This window comes from Lepidochelys olivacea (genome assembly GCF_965140295.1).
Source record: "Lepidochelys olivacea isolate rLepOli2 genome assembly, chromosome: 7".
In the NCBI taxonomy this organism is placed as follows: Eukaryota; Metazoa; Chordata; order Testudines; family Cheloniidae; genus Lepidochelys; species Lepidochelys olivacea.
In genome coordinates this window covers 761,615-781,453 of record NC_140417.1, presented here as the reverse complement: position 1 = coordinate 781,453, position 19,839 = coordinate 761,615, and the positions used below count along the sequence as shown (strand labels likewise).

General features: G+C 61.3%; 2 protein-coding genes across 5 annotated transcripts in view; both read right to left on the bottom strand.

The window, feature by feature from the left end:
- Nucleotides 1-16,662, bottom strand: part of CPNE9 (copine family member 9) — a 43,383-nt gene extending 26,721 nt beyond the window's left edge. For all 3 annotated transcript variants that reach the window (XM_084635104.1, XM_084635103.1, XM_084635105.1), the window contains exons 1-3: nucleotides 16,520-16,662; nucleotides 9,885-9,925; nucleotides 680-726 (exon numbers count right to left, since the gene is read on the bottom strand). In XM_084635104.1, the coding sequence (XP_084491230.1) occupies nucleotides 680-726; nucleotides 9,885-9,925; nucleotides 16,520-16,596 (165 nt within the window). In that variant the 5' untranslated portion in view covers nucleotides 16,597-16,662. The remainder of the gene's footprint in view (nucleotides 1-679; nucleotides 727-9,884; nucleotides 9,926-16,519) is intronic.
- A 787-nt stretch (nucleotides 16,663-17,449) lies between these two features.
- The window catches only part of MTMR14 (myotubularin related protein 14), a 48,874-nt gene continuing 46,484 nt past the window's right edge, over nucleotides 17,450-19,839 (bottom strand). For both annotated transcript variants that reach the window (XM_084633842.1, XM_084633843.1), the window contains one exon: nucleotides 17,450-17,811. In XM_084633842.1, coding sequence (XP_084489968.1) covers nucleotides 17,631-17,811 — 181 coding nt within the window. In that variant the 3' untranslated portion in view covers nucleotides 17,450-17,630. The remainder of the gene's footprint in view (nucleotides 17,812-19,839) is intronic.

Here is a 19,839-nt window from a genome sequence, read left to right as displayed (position 1 = left end):
CAGGGCCACTGGTGGGGCCTCTGCAGGGCGCATGGTGCTGGCACAGGGGAAGGAGACGCCCTGCGGCAAAGCTGAGAACTAGCCCCCACCTGAAGCGAACAGGCTGCCAGACGGGCAGCTCAGTGGTGCAGAGGAGGGGGCCCAGGCTGCTCACTGCACTGTGAGCTGCCCGCTCTGCTGCCAACACAGCACCCTCGGGGTGACCGGGGAGCCAGCGGCCCTGCTCAGCAGCCAGGCCCTGGGCTATGAAGGAGTGAGACAAGGAACCCTCTCTGAAAACGACTCAGAGCCACTGGGCTTGGGGCTGGGCTCCAGGGGAGGGGGAGGAGACAAGGTCAGGTGGCTAAGTCCCACCCTGGACTTCCAGCCGGTCGGTGGCCAGCTGGCGGAGAGGTGGGTGCTCAGCTCTGCTAGCTCCTTGACAAAGACTCAGCCGTGGCAGATGAGCCCACTGACTTGCTTGGGGGTGGGGGGCACAGGGCTAGATGGGCGCATTGGCAGTGGAGCTGGGGTGGCAAGCGGGTCTCCCGAGCCCCGCATAAGGAGCCCAGGGCAGCAGAAGGTCTTTGCCCTTCTCATGCCCGGCCTGTGCCAGAGCAGGACAAACATCGACCCCTGCTGCAGCGGGGGCAGAGTGCTGGCTCCGGGCACTGGGACGGGCCCCACTGCGCTCACTCACCTCCCTCCACTCCTTGCTGCCGCTCCCGTGGATGAACAGAACCACTACTGCAGAGAGGAGAGCGCGGGGTTAATGACTGCCTCTGCATCAGAAGCCACCCCATCCCACTGCATGTCTCTCACACTGCATCCGCCAACACAGCCATCCCACTGCATGTCTCTCACACTGCACCCCCGAAACACCCCATCCCACTGCATGCCGCACACACTGCACCCCTGAAACACCCCATCCCACTGCATGTCTCTCACACTGCATCCGCCAACACAGCCATCCCACTGCATGTCTCTCACACTGCACCCCCGAAACACCCCATCCCACTGCATGCCGCACACACTGCACCCCTGAAACACCCCGTCCCACTGCATGCCTCACACACTGCATCCGCCAACACAGCCATCCCACTGCATGTCTCTCACACTGCACCCCCGAAACACCCCGTCCCACTGCATGCCGCACACACTGCACCCCTGAAACACCCCATCCCACTGCATGCCTCACACACTGCATCCGCCAACACACCCATTCCACTGCATGTCTCTCACACTGCACCCCCGAAACACCCCGTCCCACTGCATGCCTCACACACTGCATCCGCCAACACACCCATTCCACTGCATGCCGCACACACTGCACCCCCGAAACACCCCGTCCCACTGCATGCCTCACACACTGCACCCCTGAAACACCCCATCCCACTGCATGCCTCACACACTGCATCCGCCAACACACCCATTCCACTGCATGTCTCTCACACTGCACCCCCAAAACACCCCGTCCCACTGCATGCCTCACACACTGCATCCGCCAACACACCCATTCCACTGCATGTCTCTCACACTGCACCCCCGAAACACCCCGTCCCACTGCATGCCTCACACACTGCACCCCTGAAACACCCCGTCCCACTGCATGCCTCACACACTGCATCCGCCAACACACCCATTCCACTGCATGTCTCTCACACTGCACCCCCGAAACACCCCGTCCCACTGCATGTCTCACACACTGCATCCGCCAACATACCTATCCCACTGCGTGTCTCTCACACTGCATCTGCTGACACACCCCATCCCACTGCATGCCTCACACACTGCACCCCTGATACACTCCATCCAACTGCATGTCTCACACACACTCCCCCATGGCACACACACCTCATGTACCTGCCACTGTGCATGCATACTTTGCACATCACAGTGAGTATACACACACCTCACTGCACATACACACTTCGCCCCTACACATTGCACACCCCACTCCTCTGTGCACACACTGCATGTGCACTCCACCACCACACACTCGCACATGCACACCTCATGGACACCATCCCACTGCACTGCACATCCCATCCCACCTATGATGCAGCAGGGACTGAGTGGGGCGGATTGAACTAGGAATGTGGCAGGGGAGTTTACTGGGACTGTCTGATCAGTGATGAGATAGCAGGGAGTGACTTCACTGCCTGGGATGATACCTGAGTCTGTAACCTGAGTTGGGAGGGGGGTTGGGTCCAGGTGACACCTTCCACCTGGGGAAACTGGACAAAGGCTGAAGGAGGAACTGGGGGGAGGCTGGGGGAGTCGGCTGGAGGGGTTTCAGTTTTTGGAGTGGGCTGGGGAAGAGGAAAGAGTCGCAGAGCGGGGGTCTAAGTGCTCTACCCCCCAGAAGGGCCTGACTAAGGGGTCCTGTTTATGCCTGCAAGCTCTGGTCTGGACTGTTTTCCTGTCATCTCTAATAAACCTTCTGTTCTACTGGCTGGCTGAGAGTCACGGTGAATCACAGGAAGTGGGGGTGCAGGGCCCTGACCTCCCCAATCTCCATGACAACTGCTGTCAGAGGTGGGATCTACTGCACCCCATGGATGGTGCTTCCTGCAGTAAGTGACTGGGGAACAGTAAAACAAAGGGGGATTGACAGGAACCAGGTGTGCTGAAGAGTCAGAGAGGAGTGGGTTTGGGGGGCGAAGGAGCTATGCTTAACCCCTGGGAGTGTGTGACCAGCAAGAAGGACTGTTGCAATAATGGGGTCCCCTTGGACACTGCAGTGAGCAGTCTCAGGGGTGGAGGAGTCTGTGGCTTGACCTTGGAAGAGGGGTGGTGACCTGGAGAAGGGTTGGCACAGTAGGGGTTCCTCCTGGACACTGCAGCTCGAGCACCCAGGCCTGCTCGTGGCCACCAGGGAGATGTACGCTAAGCGCCTTAAGAGCAACCTGGTGGAGCTGAGCAGGCAGAGGGGGCTGCACATTGGAAGGCTCACCAAAGAACACCTGATTGCCCAGCTGGAGGAGGAGGATCGCTTGGATGCACCGATCCCTGCCTCTGAGGGAAGCAGCCTAGCAGATGCAACATGGGCCCTGGTGCCTGACCCGGCTGGGAGGGGTCAGATTGCAGCCAAGGGCATCCCGAGACCCCCCTACCTATGCCTAGGGGAGGGGCTGGGAGGACCCCAGAGAATACCGAAGGCACCCTGACCCAGCAGCCAGCAGGGGATCCTCCAGCAGAGTTCTCCATCCCTGGAGCTGAGGCGGCTGGAATGGGAGAGGGAGATAAAATTGAGAGAGTTGGAAGATCGCGAAAAAGTGTGAGAGGGTCGCGAAAGGCAGCGTCAGCATGAGCTGGAGCTGGCCAGGCTGAGGAGCAGCGAGGCCCCGGCTTTGGTGAGTGATGGGGGACCCAGGACTGCATGGAGATTTGATAAGTGCGTCCTGGCCCAGCGTAAGGAGAGGAGGACATCGATAGCTTCCTGAATGCCTTTGAGAACGCCTGTGAGATTCACTGGGTTGACCCAGCAGACAGGCTCCAGTTTCTCACCCCCTTACTGGACCCCAAAGCCGTGGAGGTGTACAGCCGAATGAAAGGGGCGGAGGTAGGGGACTATGAACTGTTCAAACAGGCCCTGCTCTGCGAGTTTGGGCTGACTCCCGACATGTACCAGAGAAGGCTCTGGAGCCAGCATAAAATGCCTGAGGGCACATATCTACAACTGGCCCTCCAGATGCAGGGATATGCCTGCAAGTGGGCAGATGGGGCCCGGACGAAGGAGGACCTGCTTGACCTCATTGTTCTGGAGCAACTGTATGAACAGTGCCCTTCCGACCTGAGGCTGTGGCTGGTGGACAAAAAGCCAGAGAACCCCCAGCACGCAGGGCAGCTGGCCGACGAGTTTGTGAACAGTCAGTCGGGGAGTGGCAGGGAGGAACCCCAAACGAAGAGGCCCCCCACGATGCAGAGAGAGAGAGTCACCATGGGACCTCCCAAAGGGGGAATGTAGAGCACCCCATCCCAAGGAGAACATCCAGCATCAGGACCAACCGACCCACTTGAGGGGACCAATGGGACCTGAGCTGCTATCACTGTGGCCGGAAAGGCCACATACAGACCCAGTGCCCCAAGCTCAGGGGCAGTCTGAGCAGACCAAACCCACACAGGGTTAACTGGGTAGGGACCCAGCTGGACGAGGAGCAGGCTTCCCAGGCAAGGGAGGCTGGCAGCTTACCAACTGCTCAGGAGGGAGGAGTGCCCCAGACCAGCTCCTCTGGGGGGCTGGATGCCCCGGACTCAAGGTCCTCAGTTTACAGGATGGGCGCAGGGCTGTCCCTCCAGAGCGAGTGCCTTGTTCCCCTGGAGGTGGATGGGAGGAAGGTCAATGGATACTGGGATACGGGCATGGAGGTGACGCTGGCCCGGCCCGAGGTGGTGGCCCCAGATCGGGTGGTGCCCAACACCTACCTGACCCTGACAGGGTGGGCGGGACCCCATTCAAGGTGCCTACGGTAAGGGTACACCTGAAATGGGGGGCCAAGGAGGGCCTCAAGGATGTGGGGGTACACCACCATTTGCCTGCTGAAGTTTTGATGGGGGGAGACCTAGAGGACTGGCCAAGCAACCCCCAGAATACCCTGGTCGTGACCCGTAGCCAGAGCCGGTGAGGGGCACTGTGCCCTGACCGTGGGGAGGGTACCACACTGGAGGCGCAGGACCCTACCTTGGTGGGAAGGGAGGGCCGAGGGGCATGGCTCAGAGAGGCTGAGGCCTCAGACCCGGCCAGTGAGAGGGAACCGGGCCCCATCCCTTCCCCAGCCGCTGAGTTCCAGGCCGAGTTGAGGAAAGATCCCTCCTTGCGGAAGCTCAGGGACCTGGCCGACCTCAGTGTGGGACGGACCATGAGGAGAGGCTGCCAGGAGAGGTTCCTGTGGGAGAAGGGGTTCCTGTACCGAGAATGGGCTCCCACAAGGGAAGTAGAGTCCTGTGGGATCAGGAGGCAGCTGGGGGTCCCCCAGAAGTATCGCCGCAGGCTCCTGTACCTGGCCCATGACATCCCCCTCGCAGGGCACCAGGGAATCCGGCGCCCCCAGCAGAGGTTGCTACAGAACTTTTACTGGCCCGGGGTCTTTACCACGGTCCGGCAGTATTGCCGATCCTGTGACCCTTGTCAGAGGGTGGGGAAGGCCCGGGACAAGGGGAAAGCGGCTTTGAGACCTTTGCCCATCATAGAGGAGCCTTTCCAGAAGGTGGCCATGGACATCGTGGGGCCTCTCAGCAAGACGACCCGGTCGGGGAAGAAATACATTCTGGTGGTGGTAGATTTTGCCACCCACTACCCGGAGGCAGTGCCCTTAGCTTCCATTGAAGCAGACGCCGTGGCCGATGCTCCTGACCATTTTCAGCCGAGTGGGGTTCCCCAAGGAAGTCTAGACAGACCAAGGCTCCAACTTCATGTCGGCCCTGCTCCGGTGCTTGTGGGAGAAATGTGGGGTCCGGCACGACTGGGCCTCAGCGTATCACCCCCAGTCCAATGGGCTGGTGGAGAGGTTCAACGGGACGCTAAAGATGATGCTGAAAACCTTTATGAACCAGCACCCACAGGATTGGGACAAGTACTTACCTCACCTGCTGTTCGCGTACAGGGAGGTGCCCCAGGAGTCTACCGGATTTTCGCCTTTCGAACTGTTATATGGCAGGAGGGTGAGGGGCCCCCTGGACCTGATGAGAGACGAGTGGGAGGGGGAGGCCACTCCCGATGGGGAGTCAGTGGTGGAGTATGTCCTGATCTTCCGAGAGAGACTGGCTGAACTCATGGGCCTGGCCAGGGAGAATCTGGCCAGAGCCCAGAGGAAGCAGAAGGTCTGGTATGACCGCACGGCACGGGCCCGTGCCTACGCCACTGGGGATCAGGTGATGGTTCTCATCCCCGTGAGAAAGAACAAACTACAGGCTGCCTGGGAGGGCCCTTTCAAGGTCGTCAAGCAGCTCAATGAGGTAAACTATGTGGAGGAGCTGTCGAACCGGGCGCACCACCGCCGGGTGTACCATGTGAATATGATGAAGCCATATTATGCCAGGGGGAATGTGGTGTTGGCCGTGTGTGGACAGTGGGAAGAGCAGGGAGATGACCCTTTAGTGGATCTATTCCCTGGGACCAGAGCTGGTTCCCCCCTGGAAACAATTCCCCTCTCGGATCAGCTAACCCCTGCCCAGCAAGCTGAGGTCGGGGGGTGCTGCATCCGTACCGACAGCTGTTTTCCAACCAGCCTGGACACACTAATCTAACTGTCCACCGTGTGCAGAGAGGGTCGCACCCGCTGATAAGATGCTCCCCCTTCCAAGTCACAGGGAAAACTGCTCAGGACCTGGAAAGAGAGGTCCAGGACATGCTGGCTTTGGGGGTGATCCAGCTATCGGCCAGCCCTTGGGCCTCGCCGGTGGTGCTGGTCCCCAAAAAGGATGGGTCGGTCCGGTTCTGTGTGGACTATCGGACGCTCAATGCCATCACTGTATGGGATGCCTACCCCATGCCCAGGCCTGATGAGCTCCTAGACAAGCTGGGAGGAGCTCGGTACCTTACCACCATGGACCTTACAAAGGGCTACTGGCAAGTGCCGCTGGATGCAGATGCCCGGCTGAAATCGGCCTTTATCACCCCTCTGGGGCTCTGAGTTCCTGACCCTGCCTTTCGGCCTCAAGGGAGCGCCGGCCACCTTCCAGCGCCTGGTGGACCAGCTACTGAGGGGGATGGAGAGTTTTGCCGTGGCGTATATTGATGACATCTGTGTCTTTAGCCAGACGTGGGAGGACCACGTGTCCCAGGTTAGACAAGTGCTGGACCGACTCCAGGGGGCTGGGCTGACTGTAAAAGCGGAGAAGTGCAAGGTGGGGATGGCTGAAGTATCTTACCTGGGCCATCAGGTGGGGAGCGGCCACCTAAAGCCGGAACTAGCCAAGGTGGAGGTGATCAGAGACTGGCCCGCTCCCCACACCAAAAAGCAGGTCCAAGCCTTTATTGGGATGGCAGGATACTACCGAAGATTTGTGCCCCACTTTAGCGCCATCGCCACCCCCATCACGGAGCTATGCAAGAAGGGGAAGCCAGACAAGGTGGTCTGGACCAAGCAGTGCCAGGAGGCTTTCCGGGCGCTGAAGGAGGCTCTGGTCAGTGGCCCAGTTCTGGCAAACCCAGACTTTGACAAGCCCTTTGTGGTGTTCACTGACGCCTCAGACACGGGACTGGGGCGGTGTTAATGCAGGAGGATGAAAAGGGGGAGAGACACCCCATCGTGTACCTGAGCGAGAAGTTGCTACCCCGGGAGCAACACTACGTGGCCATCGAGAAGGAGTGCCTGGCCATGGTGTGGGCCCTTAAGAAACTCCAGCCATATCTCTTCGGGCGACACTTCACCGTCTACACCGACCACTCTCCCCTGACCTGGCTGCACCGGATGAAAGGAGCCAACGCCAAACTCCTGAGATGGAGCCTGCTCCTGCAGGATTACGACATGGACGTGGTCCACGTGAAGGGAAGTGCCAACCTGATAGTGGATGCGCTGTCCCGGAGAGGGGGCCCCGAACTTCCCCAGGTCACTGGTCAGCGTGACCCCGCTCAGTTCAGTCTCGAAGGGGGGAGAGATGTGATACAGCAGGGAGGGGGGTGGACTGACCTAGGAATGTAGCAGGGGAGTTTCCTGGGACTGTCTGCATTGGTGATGGGATGGCAGGAGGTGACTTTACTGCCTGGGAAGATACCTGAGCCTGTAACCTGAGCTTGGAGGGGGGTTGGGTCCAGGTGACCCCTTCTGCCTGGGAATCTGGACAAAGGCTGGAGGAGGAGCAGGGGAGGAGGCTGAGGGAGTCGGCTGGAGGGGGTTTCAGTTTTTGGAGTGGGCTGGGGAAGAGGAGAGAGCTGCAGAGACGGGGTCTAAGCTCCTTGCCCCCCAGAAGGGCCTGACTAAGGGGTCCTGTTTGTGCCCACAAGCTCTGGTCTGGACTGTGTTCCTGTCGTCTCTAATAAACCTGCTCTTCTACTGGCCAGCCGAGAGTCACGGTGAATCACAGGAAGTGGGGGTGCCGGGCCCTGACTCCCCCTCAGGCCGTGACATCACCACCCACACTGCACATGTGCACACCCCGCACTGCACACACATGCCTTGCACATCACGCTCCATGCACCCACAGACATAGTGCCTCACACTTATACACATTAACCTTACTCACCCCAACACTGCACGCCCGCCCATCCCCCCTGCACACACTGTGCGTGTCCCTTGTGCAGCACACCAAGCATCCCCCCTGCACGCCCGCCCATCCCCCCTGTACACACTGTGCGTGTCCCTTGTGCAGCACACCAAGCATCCCCCCTGCACGCCCGCCCATCCCCCTGCACACACCGTGCGTGTCCCTTGTGCAGCACACCAAGCATCCCCCCTGCACGCCCGCCCATCCCCCCTGCACACACTGTGCGTGTCCCTTGTGCAGCACACCAAGCATCCCCCCGCACGCCCGCCCATCCCCCCTGCACACAATGTGCGTGTCCCTTGTGCAGCACACCAAGCATCCCCCCTGCACGCCCACCCATCCCCCTGCACACACCGTGCGTGTCCCTTGTGCAGCACACCAAGCATCCCCCCTGCACGCCCGCCCATCCCCCCTGCACACACTGTGCGTGTCCCTTGTGCAGCACACCAAGCATCCCCCCGCACGCACGCCCATCCCCCCGCACACACTGTGCGTGTCCCTTGTGCAGCACACCAAGCATCCCCGCTGCATGCCCGCCCATCCCCCCTGCACACACCGTGCGTGTCCCTTGTGCAGCACACCAAGCATCCCCCCTGCACGCCCGCCCATCCCCCCTGCACACACCGTGCGTGTCCCTTGTGCAGCACACCAAGCATCCCCCCTGCACGCCCGCCCATCCCCCCTGTACACACTGTGCGTGTCCCTTGTGCAGCACACCAAGCATCCCCGCTGCACGCCCACCCCCCCATCCCCCTGCACACACTGTGCGTGTCCCTTGTGCAGCACACCAAGCATCCCCCCTGCACGCCCGCCCGCCCATCCCCCTGCACACACCGTGCGTGTCCCTTGTGCAGCACACCAAGCATCCCCGCTGCACGCCCGCCCATCCCCCCGCACACACTGTGCGTGTCCCTTGTGCAGCACACCAAGCATCCCCCCTGCACGCCCGCCCGCCCATCCCCCTGCACACACCGTGCGTGTCCCTTGTGCAGCACACCAAGCATCCCCCCTGCACGCCCACCCCCCCATCCCCCTGCACACACTGTGCGTGTCCCTTGTGCAGCACACCAAGCATCCCCCCTGCACGCCCACCCCCCCATCCCCCTGCACACACCGTGCGTGTCCCTTGTGCAGCACACCAAGCATCCCCGCTGCACGCCCGCCCATCCCCCCGCACACACTGTGCGTGTCCCTTGTGCAGCACACCAAGCATCCCCGCTGCACGCCCGCCCATCCCCCCGCACACACTGTGCGTGTCCCTTGTGCAGCACACCAAGCATCCCCCCTGCACGCCCCCCATCCCCCCTGCACACACTGTGCGTGTCCCTTGTGCAGCACACCAAGCATCCCCCCTGCACGCCCGCCCATCCCCCCTGCACACACCGTGCGCTCCATCCCCAGTCTCCGTCTCACAATCAGCGTCTGCCACGAGGCCTAGTGCTCGTCTCCGCTGACGGGCCCCGCCGGGCTGCGCAGCTGCCCGCACCCCCACTCCCTTGCCCCGGACAGGTTTGTCTCGGTCCCGGCTGTGCAGCTTAACGCAATCACACACCCCTGCCACCACGCAGCGCCAGGCACAGCCCGTAGGAACCAGCTGCCCAGGCCTTGCTGCCCCCTCAGGACACGTTGCCCGCCTGCCCTGCCAGGGACTTCGCCCTGAGGCCGGTCCCCTAGCTAGCTCCACTCCCCACACGTACCAGGGTCAGACTTGGAGAAGGTGTCCACGTCCAGCAAGTTCCTGGGGAGACAGACAGATGGACGTGAGCCAGGCAGGAAACTCATCCAGCAATGGGAGAAGTGGGGGAATCGGGCTCTACGAACTACTGCAGAACCTGCAGCCCCCGAGCATTGGGCCCCAGCCCAGCCGCCCTCCCCACTCCCAGGCCAGGCCAGGCCTTCCCTCCCCTCCAGAGCCGCTGGAGTCCATCCGCATCAAACCCACCAGCGAGAACAGGACAGGTCAGTGGAATCTGCACCCAGGAACAGGCAGCCTCTCTGGAGCTCAGACACGGGGTCCCTGGGCTGTGGGGGAGGGCGTTGGGGGCTGGGAGAGGAGGCCAGTGTCTGTGTGTGGTGGGGGACCCACCCCGCCCCTCAGTATAACCTCTCCTGGTTGCCATGGCAGCTTTGCAGTGGCACAAACAGTAACTAAAATTAATACTTCTGTTAACAGCTGGTCCCTGCAGCCCCCACCCTCCTGGACACGTCCACTGGGGAGTCCAGCCCGGCAAGGGGCTGGAGCACCCCTGGGCGGTGTGGGGCAACAGAGGGGACTCAGTGGGGCAGGCAAAATCACAGGCAGCCAGGGGACGGTTACTAGCTGGGGCTGCCCTGACCCTGCAGCCCCAGCGCTGGCTGTTTAGGCTCCTGTACTTGCCCTGGGGTCCTGTCTCTGCTTGTATCTCCTCTTGGGGCCTCTGGGTGAAGCGTCTGCTCTGTGCAGCGTGGGGAGGAAACGCAGCTGTTCCCTGTGCCCGGAGGGCTCCAGGTGTGCCCAGGGGCAGGGAGCCCAGCCCTCAGCTCCCCGTCAGCCACCACCCTCCGAGGCAGCTCTTCAAACAAACAGAATCATCCACACGTTATAAACCATGGCAAGAAACCAGCATGGCTGTGGCCACGGTGCACTCCCAGCAGGGGGCGCTGTGGGGCGGGGCAGGGCACTGGCTGTGGGGTGCGCTGTGGGGGGCAGGGCAGGGGGTGGCTCTGGGGGGCTCCCAGCAGGGGGTGCCATGGGGACGGGGCAGGGTGCTGGCTGGAGGGAAGCTCCCAGCAGGAGGCGCTGTGGGGGGGCAGGGGAAAGCTCTGGGGGGGCTCCCAGCAGGGGGCGCTGTGGGGGCGGGGCAGGGGGCTGGCTGTGGGGGGGGGTCAGGGGGCTGGCTTGGGGGGAGCTCCCGGCTTCCCCAGCCCCGGGGTTTCATTCTTTCCCAGCAAGCCCACACCAGGCAGCTGCAGAGCCGCAAGGGACCCACGTTACCTGCCACAGCCAACGAACAAGTCCCTTTGGGCTCCCTTTTTTATGCCTTCAACATAAACATAAGGCATCAGAGCTTCACCCCTGGCGGGTGCTGGCCCCCGGGCCACAGCCCCCAGGCCAGAGCCCGTGGGGATGGGAGGAGTCTAGGACCCACCTGTGTGCAGGGGGCGGGTGCTGGTGCCAGGGGGCTGGAGCGGTTTGATTGCTCAGCCCCTGCGGGCAGCACAACTCGGCCAGACGCAGCTCGCAGGACACAGGCGGCTCTGCTGAGGGATGCTCTCTCCAGCCAGGCCGGGAGTCCTGCGGGCTGCGCTGACTCTGGCTGGGGATTGGGGACTCTACCCGGTAAAAGGCACGAGCAGCTGAGTGGGAACAGCCCCTATGGGTGCAGTGCCAGGGATGCTCCCGGATAGGGTGACCATATCTCCCCAAAAGGAAAACAGGACACTGCACCACCCCCCGCCCCACAGGGCTGGCCTCCCCACTTGCCCAAGCCCTCCTCCTCAAGCGAGGCTGGGGTCTCCGCTCACTCCAGCCCTGGCTGCCCCCCTGCACTGGGCTGGGGTCGCAACTCACTCCAGCCCTGGCTGCCCCCTGCACTGGGTTGGGGTTGCTGCTCGGCCCCCCCCCATGTTCCTTTGCACCGCACCCCACATTTTTGACAAAAGTGGACATTTGTCCCATTTGCTCTTGCAAACTGATCTAGTCGGCAAGAACAAACGGGACAAACGCCCACTTTTGCCAAAAAAGTTGGGACAGGGCTTAAAAAAGGGACTGTCCTGGCCAAAACGAGACGTATGGTCACTCTACCCCCGGGATCCCTGGGGGGTGCCAAGGCAGAGGGTGCAGAGCAGGGAGAAGCCTTGCACCCACATCCTGGGTCTGGGCCCCGTTGCTGGGCGCTGCACACACAGCGAAGGTCCCTGCCCTGAAGAGCTCCCAACACACAATCCGTGTGCGTAAGAGGAGGAAAGGGGGGATCACGGGGCTACAGGGTTAGCACCAGGCCCAGCTGAGTGACAGGGCCCAGGGACTCCAGGGACATGGGTTTCTGTTGTCAGTCACCAGCTGAGGGGCCATCACTGGCCAGCCTCAGGGCCCTGTTTCTTGTGGGGCTCGCTGCAGGGCGGGGCTTGAGGAGGGCTGTGCAGGTGAGCCCGGGGGGCCGACCCACAGGGACGAGAGCCGGGGCTGGGAAGCAGGTGCTTGGAGAGCAGCAGGGCCGTGCAGGGAGGGGGTGCACTGGTGTGGCTCTGCGAGAAGCAGGCTCCCGCTGGCAGAGCGCGTTCTGGGGGGAGGTAGGGTCAGCAAGCTGAATGGGGTGAGGAAGAAACAGCGTCTCTGGCCCAGACGGTGATCGAACATGACAGGCAGCCCGTTTACTAGCGCACTTGGTGATGGCTGAGCGGCCGTTGCTCCCCGGCGCGGGAGTGTCCGCAATGGAGAGATGGGCCGGGGGAGGCAAAGTGAGAAGAAAAGAGACTTAGCAAGGTCTGAGCAGCCTGACTGAGTGAGCGGGTGCCAGGGGCTGCTCCCCCCAACCCCCTGAAACAGCAGCCGCCGCAGCACTTTGGTCATTCCTGGCTGCGCAGAGTTTGACACTGAAAAGCACCAAAGGCTGCCATCAAATCCTCTGAGCTCTTTCCTGTGCCCCATGACACCTGCTCTCACCAGGGATGGGAGACACCCCAGCCCGAGGCTGGTGGCACATTCAGAGCAGGGCTCTGCCCTGCCTGGTTCCAGGCCAGGGTCCCAGGGGGTCTGAGCCCCCCACCCTCCTGGGCCTGCCCAGGAACTCAGCCAGAACAGAGGGTTTCCTCCACTCTTCCCCACCTCTGCTGGGAACACGGCCCAGGCCAGTGGAGCAGGACCCAAGGGTGTTTAACACTCTGCTGGGCAGAGCCACACAAGGGAAAATTGTTCGGCTGGAGAAGGAGCCCTTTTGGCCTGGGTTCCAGCTCACTAGAGACCCTCAGACCAGCTGCCAGCCCCGTGCCAAGCATGGAGGTTGTAAAACACTAAGGGTCCCTGGCCCATCCCAGCACAGACACGCCCAGGCCCCTCCCTGCAACACTTCCAAAATTCTCACTGTTCCTTCATATTTGTTTGCAACAGGGCCTCCAAACGGGCGCGTCCCGGATCAGTCTGAGGATGGATGGGCAGGTGAGGGAAAGGGGAGTTCTGCACAAGTCACCTGGATTTGCCAGGAGCAGCTGGGTCTGTCAGAGGGAGGTGGCAAAGGACGAAGAGGGACCAACCAGATGAGCTCAGGTCACACCCTACACAGGAGGTCATGAGGAAGGAGACACAGAAGCGACAGCTCCAAGGATTGTTACCTGGCCTGCTTCCCGCTCCCCATCCTCAATCCCTATAGGTCTGACATGTCCATGCACATGGCAGTGAAAGAGCAGACATTTGAGAGCAGGCTTCAAGCTATGGCCACAGAGATGCTGGAGCTGTGGGGGCGGGGTGCTGCCTGACCCCTTGGCTTGAAGGGGTTTCCATCATATCCAGGTTTTGCAGTTTGGTTCAATGGCTCTCAGCCCCCCGTACAAACTGTTCCAGCACCCCACATGGCCATGCAGAGAAGAAAGGGCCCAAAGCCTTTGGAAGCCGGGGCCAGGCCCAGCAGATCCGTTTCCTTAGGGAGGTGATCTGGTGAGGACCGGGAAAAGCTGAGAAGCTTGGGCGACAGCCTTGTGCTCGGTGCGGAGCGGAGCTCTCTTGATCCAGAGAGCTGCCCTGGCTGACCAGAGGCAACAACTGCTGACCTCAGAACAGCTGTAAAGAGCAGACACGCCCCCCTTGGGGAGAGGATGCCATTTCTGCATCTCGCCCCCCCAAAGCACAGGGCGATGTGAGAGATCCATCCCATGCCCCCCGCCTCCAGGGGCGAAAGCTTCCTCGCTGCCCTTCGAGATCAGAGAGTTAGTCCCTGCTCCCGCGGGTCTCCGTCTGCTCCGAGCCGTCAAGACCTGGCTCTGCGGCTGCTGGAGGCAGAGGAGCAGGCAGCCTCGCCAGCAGCCAGCAGCAAACCCACTTTCCCAGCTGGCAGAGGCGCTTCTCCCCGTCCACGCACCGAAGGCTGCAGCAGCCAGGCACCAGCACCCCTGCAGGCCTGCTCCTAACCAGAGCCTCGAGGGGTCGCAATTGTTCAGTTCATTTCCCTGTTTTGGGGCTTCCCCTCGCACCAGTCACGCTGGGATCCCAGGGGTGCACACAGGCACAGTAACCCCTCAGCTTCCCCTGGCGAGGAGCTGGGCAGACGGTGCCGCTTCCCAGCCCCCTCGTACCTTGGCCCTGCCTCACCAAAGCCCTCGTGAGCACACGGTGCTGTCAGACAGACCCAGCTGAAAACCAGCGACGAACATGAACAGGAGCCAGAGCTCGGGCATCTGGCCCCTGCACAGAGCGGGCGTGTTCCCCAGGACACCCGACGGCTCTGCCCGTGCAAAGGGGTGTGTCCGGCAGCCAACTCTGCCTCTCTTTGGAGCCAGACAGCCCTGAAAGCGCCTTCTGTCCCATGCAAACCCTGGGCTGGGGTCAGAACCAGGGGTGCTCTGGAGACGTGGCGGGAACGTGAGCAAACACTGCCCATGGAGCCATGTGCAGCCAGGGACACCACCCGCTCTTCCGCACGGACCTTCCCCCAGCTCATTCCCAGGAGACAGCACGGGGGCCAGGCCCGCCGACAGCAATTCCGGAGCCCAGGGCAGAACAGTCAAGGGGCCCCCAGCCTGCACGGACGTGCTTAGCCTGGCATTTGGGTGGTGCTGCACCTGCGCTGGCTGGTGCCCAGCGAGCTGCCAGCTGCACTCTTGGGCGCACTCTTCTGGCACGGCCAGGGCTTCCACCTGCCCGCCCAGCCGCCTTCGCTGCCCTGGTACCACCCCACAGGCGCCTAGGAACCTGCGGCCTGCCCGGGGCTCTGGGGCAGCCTGCCACAGACCCGCTGGGTGGGAATCCCAAGCTGCAAGCTAGGGAGCCACTGGGAAGAACCTCAGCTGTCGTCTTTGCCTGGGCCTGAGTCTACGGAGACCTGCCAGAGGAGGGGCGCTGGGTGAGAGCGAGCGAGTCGGGGGGGGGGGGGGGAGCGCTGAGTGAGAGCGAGCAGGGGAGAGGCACTGGGTGAGAGCGAGTGATGGGGGGGCGTACGGGGCATGGGCCAGCCCTATCCTGGGCAGGTCAGGCTCTTCCCCGAGCAGGACCAGAGGGAACAGTCTCTTATGCAGCTCTTGCACCATGGTCCTGCCGACAAAGTCTCACTGAGCAGGGCTGAGGGCTTAGGGTGTCGCTCACACCAGCAAACAGCACGAAAGCTGCATTTCCATTGGGGGGTTAAGAGGAAATAATCACTGAAGAGCAAGTTTGCTGCATGTTCGCTCAAACACACTATCCCCTGCACACACACCAGGCACACACGCTCACATACACCCACTCTATGCACACATAGTAGACATGCATATGTGCTCACATGCACAACAGCAGGCATACATGCATGCATTGCACACTCACACGCTCCCCATGTGCACTGGGTGGCTGGGCATTACATGCTCACATGCCATCACACACACATACATGATGAATATGCTTTGCACGCTCATATGCTGTTGCAGTGAACACATGACGGACATGTGTTGCATGCTCACATGCCTTGCCATGCACGCACACACAATGGGCATGTGTTGCACACTCACATGCTGCCTGCCACACACACAATGGCAATGCATTGCACGCTTACATGCTGTCTCCCCCACATACGTTGACCATGCTTTGTATGTTCAAACACCGTCACACACACACACAATTGACATGCGTTGCATGCTCACATGCTGTCCCCACACACATACGATGGACATGTGTTGCACACTCACACTCTGTCCCCCCCCACATGATGGGAATGTGTTGCACGCTCACACGCTGTCCCATGCTCACATGACTGGACATGAGTTGCATGCTCAGACATTGTCCCACACACACACGATGGGCATGCGTTGCACACTCAGATGCTGCCCCCCCCACATGATGGACATGCGTCGCACGCTCACACACTATCCCCCGCACACAGTGGACACACTCACACATGGTCTCCCACACACACGATGGGCATGCGTTGCACAATCAGACACCGTCCCCCCACAATGGACATGCGTTGCACGCTCACACACTATCCCCCACACACAACGGGCATGCGTTGCACGCTCACGGACAGTCTCTCTGGCCAAGGAGCCCGCTCCAAGCTGCCCGCCCCGCGCCCCTTCCCCGACGGACCCGCGCTGTGCCGAGGAGGGAAGGTGTGGCTCGGCCCCGGCTGCCGGAGGCTCCCGCCCGCGCCCGGCGCTGCCCGCGGCCCCGCACCTGCAGGAGACGGTGAGCTCCAGCTTGGTGGCCGGGACGCTGGCGGGCGCCGGCTCCAGGGCTCCCGGAGACGCCATCCCCGCTGCCGGCTCGCTGCGCTCCGGGCGCGCCGCGCTAAGGCAGGCGCGGGGCGGGCTCCACGGGCGGGGAAGCGGCGGCGGCCCCGGGCAGGTCCGTGCGCCGAGCCGGAGCCTCCCGCGGGCGCCCTGCCTCCGCCCCCGCCTGCGTCCGCTCCGCTCGCCCGGCGCAGCGCGTCTGGCCGCGGCCCCCTCCCCGCCCGGCGCAGGGACCGGCCCCGGGGAGCCCGCCGCGCTCCGCAGCGCCCGCGCCTAGGGAAAGCTCCACCGAGGCGCCCCCCGGGGACCCCACCCCGACCCCAGGCGGCCCAGAACCGGCCCCGGGCAGGGCTGCCCACTAACATCCCCGCACCGGGCACAGGCAGCTCCGGCGTCGGCCGCTGGTGGGGGGGCAAAGGGCCGGGCCCCCGCACCGGGCACGAGGGGAGGGGCAGGCCCAGGCCTTGGCTGCTGGGGAAGCCGGGGGTAGGAGCAGAACCCCAGCGCTCCTGGCGGGACGGAGGGGCAGTCAGGCCCAAGGGCAGTGAGAGGTGGTGCACGGGACGCACCCCATGGCCCCACCGTGCCAGCCAGATCGAGCCAGGGGCTACTTACCCCCCACCCCCATTTGCAGCCCTGCCCACGTCCATATGCTCCATGGCACACAGCCCCACTGCCAGGATCCGGCCTGAGCTCAGCCTAGTGGCCAAGATAGCCTAAGCAGACTCAGGCAAAGATCATCTGCCAGCCAGGCACCAGGCTCAGGTCCCACTCAGACAACATGGGATGCTAAGCAAACAGAAGCACCCAGCCCCCAAGGCCACCCCTCTCCCCGACTGCTGCCACGGCCTAAAACCAGAGGCAGGGCAAAGGCAGGGGTGCAGATGCCTTTACTGAAAAGGGCTGTCACAACCAGTCAGGGCTGGCCGGGGGCAGAGCCCCTGGTGCAGGCGGCAGGACAGGCCCCAGGGGCAGCTCTGCCCGCCCCTTGCATGTCTTTCAGGTTCCTTCTGCTGCTGGACACACCTAGGAGCCAGTCCAAGTGTACAACATATTCAGAGGGTGCTACTGCTTCCTCTCAGTCCAACGCCCCGTGCAAACTGCTCCAGCAGGCCCCCAAGGGCTCCGGCGGGGCTGGATGGCACAGCCTTCAGGCCAATGGTGCTGCTGTAGGTGGCTAGGAAAGCAGAGCGCACTTCCTCCAGCCGGGACTCTCGGCCTGCCACTGGCACCAGCCTGCAAGACAGAAGGGGGAGGGGTCAGCAGCAGCCTTCCCTGGAGCTAGCTAGCTAGCCCCAGCCGTACCCCACCATGGGTACACATCAGCCCTTCCCCCAGCAAGGCAGGAACTCCACAGCCCCCGACCGAGTCTGGCTGCAACCTGCCAGCTAACACCACACAGCTCCAAGCCAGGGAGTTAGCAGCAGAATAGTTCTCCGGGGTAGAACCTGTTACTAACCAGTCCCTGGCAGCTGCTGCTAGAGTAGGGGATCCGGGCTGGTGTCCTGGCCCTGCCAGCCTCGTCTCAAGGTTCCAAGCCCCAGCTCTCCAGCACCTGGGCCACAGTGCTGCATTCTCCCCCCTATGAAGGCAGCAGAACCAGCCCTTCTCTCTGCTTCCCTCCCCCACCCAACCCCCCTCCATCACATCCCTCGTTTTTACAACAGTCCCAGACCTCCCAGCAGACAGTATCACAAACTGTCTCCCTTGGTCCACGCTGGCCTCAGCGGTTGGGCCTGCAGCTCCCGGCCTCTGGCAGAACCTGGGTGTAGCTCCAAGTCTCACCCAGCTACATTTTGTCCCTTGCCAATACCTCACTTTTTGCTCCTCCTGCCCGCATCTGCAAGGCCCGGAGGAGCAGTTTCTGAGGAAAATGGTACACTTCATTTCTGAGTTCACAGGTCAGATTTGACCCTGGATGCTGGCCAAATTCCAGCCTAAGTGGGTCCCGCACGCAGTTTAAGTGGATACTACTAAGCTTCACTTCCTCTGCAGTGAGTTGCAGTTGGGTGCATTGGGATCCTTCTGGACTGACGATTACAGTGATAGCATTTAGTGATCTTTGGGTATTTCCCACTTCTTCTGCCCCTCTCACCTCCCGTCCTCGTACAGCCAGCTCTGAGCACGGGATAAGCTAGGTTGGATTTTGGGAGGTGGGTGAGGGGGTGAAATCCCCGAGGGTTCCAGCCACAATCACTAGAGTGAAGAGATTTTTCACATCTGTTCCACTGCAAGCCTGCGCTGTGTCTGCGTCACTCTCCTAGAGCAGGGCCTGGTTCCCCTGGGACCTGCTCTCCTCTCCAGCTGCTCTAGGTACAGTTTCAGGTCGGGGGCAGAGAGAGAAGATAACAGGATATTCCCGATGAGAATGATTACAGTTCAAAGGCAGCTGTTCTAGGGTTTAGGATTGAAGCAGTTCTTGCTGTGTCTCCACCAATGGAGCCGTGGTTCCCGGAGAGAAGAAGACATTCTGCAAAGGTTATGCCAAGGGCAGAGCACAAACCTTCCTCTAGAGACTTCCCTTGATTCTTGCTAGCGCCTGGCTGGATCTCCCCTGGCACAGTTAGTGAGTGGAAGTGTTAACCACCCCCAGCCAACAGCATTCGTCCGGAAACAGCAGCAAGAGGGGAGATCTGGTGGGAGGCTTAAAAACACCAAGTGATACTGAGGCAGCCAACTACGCTGCTAGTTACTTTCCTAAAAGCCAAGCAGGAGGGCATGCTGGAAGGCAACACACTTAACAGATACAGAGGAAATACTTTAGCCTGTAGAACTCTGTGGCACAGGATATTAAGGCAACTTCTTAAAATTAAAAAAAAAAGAATTACATATTTATATGACAAAAGTCTCCTAGTGTTCAGATAATCAGACTGTCTCATGCAGCACAGAAACAAGGGCACATCTTTGGTTGTGCATCTAGACTGGTCGTGTATTTACCTCCCAACTGTCAGCTGCTTACCTGCGCAGCTTTACTGACTGCTTCATATTTAGATTCCCCGTTTATTTCTGAAGGAAAAATAGGTGGTCTGGTTTCCTTCAACAGAGAGGTCAACTAATGCTTGTTAGTGCTGTAGACTAAGTCATGTACACAGCCACTGATGAGCAGTCAAAGAGCTGAGGCAGGCTTTCAGCCAGGCCCCCAGGTTTGTCACTGTATAGAGGGTAGACTTGGATACTGCGGAGATGTTAAAGCTTCACGGGAAGTTTAAACCCCAGCTAAGGGGGCAAGAGGATGCAGGGCCTGAGACAAGACTATGTCCAGGC